We start from the raw sequence: 9,232 nt of genomic DNA, 5'->3' as shown, positions 1-9,232 counted from the left end.
CCTAACACTTTCTTCCCCAAGGGCACTGTGCTCTTGGGCAAACCAGAGAAAACCCGGAGCAAACAAGAGTATGCGGTAAATATTTATAATTAACCAGAAAACAAAATCACAAGAAACCCCACCACTGGATGGTGCAGACTGGGCGCGAAGCTTGGAGGGGCGGGACAGGCGACTCGGCCGCGGCGAGGCCTGCCCCATTTTTTGGCAATAAATAAAGCTTGGGAAACTTGAAGTCTTGGCCGTTTGGGTTTTGTTCACGTCTCAAAACACTGATGAGTCCCAGCGGCTCCTCGGGACGGTGCGGCCGGCTGCGGGGACGGGGCCGCCGGCATGCGGGGGAGGCGGGCGGGCGGCGGCGCCGGCGGTTATTGCTCGGAGGGGGCACCCGCCACGATGAGGTAAAGGGCCTCGAGCCCAGCGCCCGCTCGGCCCGGCCCCGGCCAGAGCCCGCTGTCCTGAGGTGCCCGAAGGCTAGACTCTGTCCCTTTGCCCCCGTCACGACGGCCAGGGGCCCGGAGGCTCGAGGGTCAGGACTGTGGGGACCGAGACGCCGCCGCCGAGAGCTGGGCGCGGGGCTTAAGCCGGGCTGCGGTCGGGGGACGTGGGGGCGGCGGCGGCCAGCGCGGCAGCCGCGGGGACGGGCTGGGTCAAGCGCGGCGGGAAGAGTCTCTCGTCGAGGCCGGCGGCCCCCAGCTTGTCCAGCAGCGACTCCGGGGGCGGCTCGAGGCCCAGGCCCGGGCCGGCGCAGCCCCCACCGCCGGGCTCCTCCTCGATGACCGAGATGGCGGGGTCGTCGCCCGCGCCGCCCAGCGCGCGGCCGTCGGGGGCGCCGTCGACGCTCTCTCCTCGGCGCAGGGGCGCGCGCGGGGGGCGGGGCGCGCCGGGGGCGGGGCCGGCGGGCGCGCGCGCGCCGGGATCGCTGTGCTGCCGCCCGCGCTGCGGCCACTGCTTGCGTGCGTGTGCGTGCGCGCGTGCGCGGTGGCGCGCAGCTGGCGGAGCGTCGTCGAAGTGCGGGTCGTGGCGCAGGAACTCGTGGAAGAGCGCGTCGGTCTTCTCGTCGATGCTGTAGTCGCGGCGCGCGCGGCGGGGCCGGGCGCGCGGGCTGCGTGGCGCGGCGGGCGCGGCGGGCGGCTCCCCGGCGTCGTCTCCCGCGCCGCGGCCCTCGATGCTGGCGTAGCCGCTGTCCATCTGCAGCAGCCGGCGTGCCTCGCCGTCCTTGGGCCGCGGCGGCGGCGGCGAGGGCGGCGGGAAGGCGGGCGCCGCGCCCCCCGAGCCCGAGCTGTCGCCGCTGCGCACCGAGTCGCGGTCGTTGCCGCTGCTGCTGTGGTCCGAGGTGGCCGCGTGCAGCTCGAGCGAGGCGCGCAGGCTCCACAGGTCGCGGTAGCTTGTCTGGGCCTGCTCGGGGCCCGCGTCCCGCTCGACGTCCGGCTCCGGGGGCGGCAGCGGCGGCGGCTGCTCAGGCCCCGCGCCGCCCCCGCCGCGCTCCGGGGAGGACTCGGGGCTCGCGTCTCCCGCCGCCTCGGCCGCCTCTAGCCTGCAAGCCAGGCCGCGGCCGTCAGAGGCCGCCGAGCCCCGCGCCCCCTTCCCGCCCGCCATCCCGCCTCTGGGTCGGGGAGGGTGGGTACGGGGGACTCGACCAGGCCCTGGGGAGATGCGGGCCCTAAACGGGTGCTGGACCCACGGCAGGGGACGCCTTCTGGATCAACCTCTCCTTTTCCACCCCAAACACCTGCTGCGATGGCAGAGGGCTGGCTCTTCCCCCGAAAGGCCCCGAGAAGTTAACACTGTCCGCGGGGGTCAGTCTTCCTAGCCCGCTAGTGCACGCGCGGGTCTCAGGAGATGGACCCGACCAGGTCGACTCCAGCTCAGCCCTTACTCCAGGGTAAGTCCTTTCGCCTACTCATCATAGATGAGGACCAGGAGGGTGACACGCAAGTCAGGGTTACCCACCCAGACCAGGAGCTGCCCATGAAGTGGCCCTGCTGTGCTCCCTGGGTCCCGTCCCCCATCCCACTGATGTGGGCCATGGACGTCAGGGTTGTGGGCGTGGGTACTGCTGGCCAGAGTGGTCACATCGGTTTCTGAGAAGCATCTGTCCAGCCCTCAGGAGCATGGGCAGAGGGGAGAGGACCTGGGACCACGGCAGAGCCTTTTAGGCCTCGGATCCCACTGGGAAGTGGCAGTACCAGGGAGGACACGCATCCACGGTGGCCCTGCCTGCCCACCTGTCCTGTCTTGGGGATCCTGGGGCCACTGTCCAGGGTCACCCGCACCCCCCCACCCTTACCCAGTCTCTCCCTGCTTCCCTGCTCCGGTCCATGCTGGAGAGGCGGTCCCAGCGATTCAGCCTCTGGGAGGGGCCCTGCGCATGTCCACAGGGCCAGGAGAGCGCTCCCTGGAGGGGACGCAGCGGGGTGGGGGCCCACAGGCCCTCCCCTAGCACCTCTATCTACTGAAAAATACCTGCCGAGAGCGGGGGGCGGGCTGGTGGGGCTGGCCAGAAAGGGGTGGGGGGTCGGGAAGGCCACGGCGGCGTTGCCTGCTCTGGCGATGTACTGGATGAAGTCCGCGGGGGGGGTGTCCCCGTCCTCCTGCTCCATGCTCTCGCTGGCTGCCCGCTGCCGCTGGAAGTGGTGCCGCTTGGGGGAACCTGTGCAAGGGACGGCTTGTCAGCCTGCCCGTGCCCCCCCCACACGTGACCTGACGTTGATGTGGACACACACACACACACACACACACACACACACACACACACACACACACACACACACACACACACACACACACACACACACACACACACACACACACACACACACACACACACACACACACACACACACACACACACACACACACACACACACACACACACACACACACACACACACACACACACACACACACACACACACACACACCCCCTCTGCCCTGGGCAGACAGGTGTGGCCCAGAGCGAGGACACGCCCTGGACACCTGCTCCTGCACTTCAGCCGGAGGGCATGGGAGAGTCAGGGACAGGCTGGTGGGGTGGTGAGGTGAGGGAGAGAGAGAGGTGCCCTCTCCTGTCAGCTCCACCCTGGCAGGGGGAGTGCAGGGGGGCTGCCCCACCCCTGCCTGTGGCCCCCTGGCCCTGGTCCAGGACCCTGCCCTGACAGAGTAGCCAGGTGGAAGCTTCGCAGGCAGGCCTCGGGGAGGAGAGAGCAGTCACCCAGAAAACAGGTTTATGGCGCCTCTGTGCTGCATCTGACTGTAATTACCGTCAGAAATCACAGCCCCATCTGAAAATTTGCGCCCTCCTCAGCTGGAACAGGGCAGGCAAACAGGCCGTCCCCTCCACGGGCCAGTAACGGCCTAGGTGGGCAGGGTGGGGAGAACTCTCCTGCTTCCCTGCGGGGGCTGGCAGCAGCCCCCAGCAGGCCACACCAAGGGGGTTCCCGGTGCCACCAGGATGCATTCCCTCACCCAGGGTGTCCCTTCCCTCTCTCACCTCTCCTGATGACGGACCCGCCCCCTGCTCCACAGGGCAGCAGGCGCCACAGCAGCCTGACCTGGACCCAGACCCTCCCAGCTGCTGTCACCCTGCTGATATCTGTCTGTCTTTCTCTCTCTGGAAGGGATGGTTACTGCTGCTGGTGCCTCCCAGTCAGGGGGCCTCACCCCGACTGCACATGGACACCTGCACACACGTGTGCTCCTTCCTCAGGATAAGGGAGCCCCATAGCCAGGTTCCCACTTGACCAGAGGTCTGCAGAATTGAAGGACTGCTGTCATCTAATCCAGAAGTCAGCATGCCACAGCCCACAGGCCAAACTGCCCCCGCTGCTTGTTTGTGTAAATAAAGTTTTATTGGCACAGTCAGATTCAATTATCAGGTACTGTCCATGGTTGCTTCCTGCTGCAATAGCAGCTCCAAGCAATTGAGACAGAAGCTGTCTGAACACAAAGACAAAATCGTTACCACTTGGGGCCTCATAGAAAACGTCCGCTGAGCCTTGGTCTCGCCCAACCCCCTTGCTTTAAGCCAGAAGTCAGAGCCCAGGCAGGCAAAAGGACATGGCTGAGGTCAGCCAGTGATTGCAGGATGCTCCAGCCAGCCCAGGAGGGACACAAGGGAGGGGCTTTTCTGGAGAACCCACCTTCCCCTTCTATCCTGATGGCTCAGGAAGAGCGATCCTGCCTTTGGAACTCCACAGTGACCAGGTAGCCTTGGACGCTTTCCTCATCTACCACCTACTGTGGATGCCCTAGACACAGCTGCAGGGCAGCGGGGTCCACCGATGCCCACTGGAGCAGGGCCTGAGCTGGGTGACGAGCAGTGCAGACAGAACCCCTGCTCTGTGGCTGCCCAACAGCACCTGGCAGTTGACAGCCCACTGGGGCCTTGCTCCCCACCGGGGGTCGCAGCTCACCTCTCGTGTCCAGACTGGCCGCCCGCTGGCTGGGCTCCAGCTTCCATTTCTTGACCTTGAAGTAGGGGCTGGCCCCATCCAGGCTGGCATGGCGGCGCAGGCGGGCGAAGAAATGCAGCACCGTGCCCGCCCCTGAGCCCGCGCCCGCCTCCCCAGGCCCTGCTGCAGCCCCGGGCCCGCTGGTCTTGGTGCTCCGCATACCTGCGTCCAACTGGAAGGGAACAGGGATGGCCCTCAGACACACAGACCACTCTCTGGACCCAAGTGGTGGCCCCAGACCCCCCAACCCATTACTTGAACGGAGATGTGTGACTTGCTCAGAGAGAGGGGACAGAGAAGGTAGAAGCCAGGGCGCTTGGTAGCTGGGAGCTGTCTAAGCTCTGGGGCCGGAGTCTCATCCCTCTGAGAAGTTCAGCCGGGCACAGGCCAGTTCTGTCCTCCCTGGCCTCTGCCGCTTTCGGGGTAAGAACCTGGACACTTGAAAGGTTTTGGGGGTGAAGGAGGTTTCCCAGAACAAGTGTCTAGGGGCTCCTTGTCCTATGGCTTGGTGGAGGGCAGGTTGGGGCACATCCTGGCCATGCCTCTCCAGTGGCCTGGAGTGCCCCACGCGTGTGTGACCACAAGCATGTCCTGTGTGCTGCCCGCCCCCTTCCTCCTGTGTGTGGGCACCAGGTGGGGCAAGGTGGGCCGTGGCAGGCGGGTGATCTTTGTCTTGGAGTTGGGGGCAGGGAAAAAAGGGAGCCCCCTGTTCTCTGGACCCCGTGTGGGACACCAGGAGGGTCCTCACCGAGGTGCCTTCCCCAGAGTCGCTGGATGTGGAGGGACTGATCTCTGCAAAGTCAGAAGCGCCCGCAGCCGAGTTGTAAGGGTCACCTGGCAGGGCGGAGCTGGGGCCCACAGAGCGGCCGGTGAGGGCCTTCCCCGGGGGCTGTGGGACAGAGCCGAGGGGAGGAGGAAGTAGTGACAGGTCAAAGAGCATGGGTGGGGGGGGCATGCGGGGTCGGCCTCCTGTCCACCGCCCACTGCCCACCCGTCCTGAGACAAGGGCCCCTCTGGAGAGTGAGCAAGATACCATCTGTCAGGCAAGGGACTGGGGGTCCCAAAGTCCCTAAGGCCACCACCCGCGCACAAAACCAGCTGCCACCCCGCACCCCCACGCTCACCTGGAAGATGGCGAGGCTGCTTTTGGGGGTGGCCGCCAAGTGGGGGGTGGCGGCTGAGCTGGCCTCACCAGAGTCACACTCGTGGATGGTGACAATCTTGAGGGGCGGCAAGTGCAGGTGGGTGAGCCGGGCGTTCTTCAGGTGGTGGAAGTCCCCCTCTGTCAGGGTGTACCTGCGACAAGCAACCAGCCTCTCAGCACACCTGCTGGACCCCAACTCTCACGGGCTGGATCCCCCGAGCCCACTGCCCGCTCTCTGCCCCGTCCTTGCTGCTGGGCCTGGGGAAGGGCACGGAAAGAGCGGTGCTTGGCACAGGCCAGTCCCTCCAACAAGCTGGGTCGCAGGGGCCTGAGCTTATGGTGCAGATGTCCCCAGGCTCACCACTGACAAGTCACCATCCTCCCATGGGCCGCAGGCCCCTGCACCACGGCCCCCTTACCGGCGGCCCTTGTCCGGCGCCTTCCTGCTCTGCTCAAACAGGGCAGCCTCATTGAAGGAGACCCGGCGGCCGGTGGCGCTGGTGGACAGGAAGCGCTCGGTCTCAGTGTCCTGGCCTTCGGGGTCCTCTGCCCTGAAGTCGGGCTCTGCGAGGACAGCAAGAGAGGGTGGGCCCCGGGTGGGCCGTGCCTGGTCCGGGGCGGGGCGGCAGCGGGCGGGCAGGGTGGGGACGGGCCGACTGACCGGGGCGGGCGCACGTGGCCGGGGCGCGGGGCGGCGGGCACTCGCTCATCGCTCACACACTCACTCGCTCAGCACGCGCCTGTGCGCACCTACGCCTGGGCGTTAAGGAAACAGAGATGAGTCGGGATCGAGCTGCGCCCAGTCTGGTGGGGGAGACAGACAGACACAGATGGTCAGGCGGCCCGAGGGGCAGGTGGGGTCGAGGGGCAGACAGGCACGGGCGGGTAGGGTGGCAGGTGACGCTCCTCACCTTGGGCCGGGTGGGCGCCGTTGTCCAGGTAGGTGGTCGTGGTCTTCTCCGCTTCCTCCATGGCTCTGGGGGGGACGGCAGGAGAGTGGCATGGGACAAAGGACCCAAGCAGCACGCCCCAGGCCCCCAAGCGTCCTGGAGCCACACACCTACACCTGCTGTGGGACCCCGTGCTCAGAGGACCCCGCCCCAATACACTGTGCGCCCTGTCGCTTAGAAGCCAGCCCTGGCCGGCCAGCGGGGGCCACCACCCGCGTGCACACCGCACCTGCCCGCACTGGGGCGGGGCTCGCACCTGTTGAAGCGTTGGTGGACCTCCCAGCAGCGCTTGCAGAGCAGCAGGACACCGGACAACACCACCAGCGTGCCCCCAACAAACAGCGACGTGACCACCACCAGCAACACGTAGTTGTCCAGGATGGGGTCGGGCTCAGTCTGTGGAGCAGCGCACGGGGGGCATCAGGGTCCTGCCGGCCGGGACTCTGACGTCCATCTATCACCCCACTCTCCACCCCATCCCCCTCACTCACCGTGGGGCGACCGGTGGCATTCTCCCACGACGACGTCAGGGCGACCGTGGCAGTGGTGGCACTGGCAGTGGCCATGGTGGCGGTGGGCTGCATTTTGAGGCTGGGACGGGGAACCTGGAGGGACAGGACCGCCTCAGCTCCAGCTCCGCCAACCCCTCCCCACAGGAGCCACTGAAAATAAGCCCCCCAGTTCCCTCCCGAAATGAGAAGCCCACACAGGGCAGTGACTCATACAGAGGTGGGGGCACCCCAGAGCAGCCCCCGCGCCCCGCAGATCAGTGCCTGGCGGGCACGGGCGGGGTTCTCTGTGGATCTCCACCTTCCTTCCCATCTTTAAAACAGGGGAGGTGGCCGCGCGCGCGCGCGCGTCAGTGTCAGTGTCACAAGCACCTCCCCAGCCGGTGGGGCCGGCCCGGCAAGGTAGTGTTGGCTGAGAGCCCTGCCCAGGAAAGAGAAGGCTCCCCTGGGAGGAATGGGGAAACCGAGGCCATGCAGCTCACTCCGGCAAGACCCCAGCTGCCCCCGTCTTCCCCATCAGGGGGACAGGAGGGCCCACTGTGGCCCCAGAGACTCCAGCTGCAGCCGGCAGGACCCCCCGACCACCAGCGGGATAAAGGGACAGCTCGCCCTGCTCACGGGGCAGGGGGCGGAGGGGCTGAGCGGAGCAGCCGCCGGGTCACGACTCGGGGAGGTGCAGGTCCCCCTCCGCTAGCACTAGCAGGAGCGCGAAGGACAAAGGCGGCACATCTGTTCCCGGCCCCGAAGAATCCAGTTCCCATGGCGACCGTGCGAGCAGGCCGAGGCTGGGGGGGGCGGGTTGCCAGGGAGCAGGGGCGGGGAGGGGGCGCGCGGGAGGGAGGCCGCCGCGGGGGTGGGCTCGGGGCAGCCCCGGGCGACAAGATGGCCGCTGTCGCCGCCTCCCACCCGTGCCCAGCCCCGGCGCCCCAGCCGCCTCTACCGGGCCGAGCCAGCCCGGCCGGCCTCCGCGTCTGCACCGTGACCGGGAAACCGAGCCCGGGAGCGGGGCTCAGCACTCGGGAAAGGGGCCGCCTGGAGACTGCACCTGCCCCACCCGCAGCGCCCAGCCCGGCCGGGCGGGAAGGACCCGGGACCTCGGGCACCGAGGCGGGGGCCGAGATGACCGGCAGCCCTGGCGCGCGCGAGGCGGCCCTTTCCCAACAAGAGCGCACAGCCTCGGGCGTCCCCAGCCCGCTTTGGCTTTAACCCCCATTCGACAGCGGGGGAAACTGAGGCCCAGAGAACGGAAGCGCCCTGGCAGGGGCCCGGAGGTGTCCCCAGCGCTCCAGGTCAGAGGCTGGCCGGGGCTCCCTGGTAGCGGGGGAGGGGGCGCATATGTGGGTCGGAAATGAGTCCAAGGCTGCAGGGGGTGGGGCGCAGGGACAGTGACAGGAGACCCAGGAAGATGGCAGAGGCCAAAGGGTTAGAGGGGTGGGCTCTCGGGCGCGGGGCGGAGGACCCCCACGGCACAGCCCCCGCGGCCCCAGTCGGCCGGGCTGCGGGGGGCGACACGGAACCCAGCGCCGCCGCCGGATCTTACGAGGGAAACTGAGGCTGGGCAAGGGCGTGGGCGAGGGGGGCCGCTCTCCAGGCCGCCGCGCTAGGGAACCGCAGAGCCCCGCGGGTCGGTCCCCACGCGCGCCCCGGCTCCCGCGCTCGCCCCCTCCGGCTCTCGGCCGGCGCTGCAGAGCCAGGGCGGGCCCCGGAGCCGGCTGCGATCCCCGCCCGCCCCGCTGCAGCCCCGGGCCCGCCGCGCCTACCTCAGCGCCGGGGCACGCGGCCCATGGGCGGCGGCTGCGCGGCGCTCCCGGCTGGCTCCGGCGCCCGGTGGCTGCGGATTTATGAATGGAGAGCGCGGCGCGCGGGGGAGGCCGGCGCGCGGGGGTGGGGCCGCGCACGTGACCGCGGTGGCCGCGCGCCCGCCCGGCCCGCTCGCTGTGTCCGGTGCCGCCCGGTCCCCGGCCGGCCGCCCCCGCCGCGCTCGCCGCCGCGTCTGGCCCGCTCCGCGCCGGCCGCCGCCGCCCCTTCCCTTCCGGCGGGGGCGGGGGGCGGAGCCTGCGCTCCCGGGCGCCCCCTCCCGCTGCGGCCTCGCGCACGACTAGCCCGACCCAGTCCTCTGCTCGGGGGTGTCGGGGTGCGCCGACCCCTCCCCGTGTTGCTGCTCCTGGAGGGGTCTCC

At 68.5% G+C, this 9,232-nt stretch overlaps 1 protein-coding gene across 3 annotated transcripts; it reads right to left on the bottom strand.

The window, feature by feature from the left end:
- Positions 1-69: 69 nt before the first annotated feature.
- CBARP (CACN subunit beta associated regulatory protein) lies at positions 70-8,937 on the bottom strand. 3 transcript variants are annotated; one of them, XM_063110135.1, is made up of 10 exons: positions 8,815-8,937; positions 7,037-7,150; positions 6,802-6,941; positions 6,507-6,571; positions 6,015-6,159; positions 5,576-5,747; positions 5,200-5,340; positions 4,413-4,623; positions 2,464-2,650; positions 70-1,534 (listed from the first exon to the last, which is right to left on the bottom strand). In XM_063110135.1, the coding sequence occupies exons 2-10, from the start codon at positions 7,127-7,129 to the stop codon at positions 577-579; spliced, it is 2,112 nt and encodes a 703-aa protein (XP_062966205.1). In that variant the 5' UTR covers positions 7,130-7,150; positions 8,815-8,937; the 3' UTR covers positions 70-576. The 3 variants fall into 3 exon arrangements, with proteins under 3 accessions (XP_062966205.1, XP_062966206.1, XP_062966207.1); XM_063110136.1 differs by lacking the exon at positions 5,200-5,340; XM_063110137.1 differs by lacking the exons at positions 6,802-6,941; positions 7,037-7,150; positions 8,815-8,937 and adding an exon at positions 6,257-6,351 and having other exon boundaries at positions 6,507-6,564.
- Between the last annotated feature and the right edge of the window lie 295 nt (positions 8,938-9,232).

This window comes from Cynocephalus volans, chromosome 10 (assembly GCF_027409185.1).
Source record: "Cynocephalus volans isolate mCynVol1 chromosome 10, mCynVol1.pri, whole genome shotgun sequence".
Lineage (NCBI taxonomy): Eukaryota > Metazoa > Chordata > Mammalia > Dermoptera > Cynocephalidae > Cynocephalus > Cynocephalus volans.
The sequence above is the reverse complement of the archived record's forward strand: the minus strand, read 5'-3'. Positions and strand labels throughout refer to the sequence as shown.

Bases quoted from the DNA above. Each gene is read 5' to 3' on its own strand.
- CBARP (XM_063110135.1), bottom strand. From the start codon at position 7,129: ATGCAGCCCACCGCCACCATGGCCACTGCCAGTGCCACCACTGCCACG. The intron at 6,572-6,801 runs GTGCGAGCCCCG...CGTCCCCCCCAG, and splicing joins GTCCACCAACGCTTCAACAG to AGCCATGGAGGAAGCGGAGA. The intron at 1,535-2,463 runs GTATTTTTCAGT...CCTGGCTTGCAG, and splicing joins CCGCCCCCCGCTCTCGGCAG to GCTAGAGGCGGCCGAGGCGG.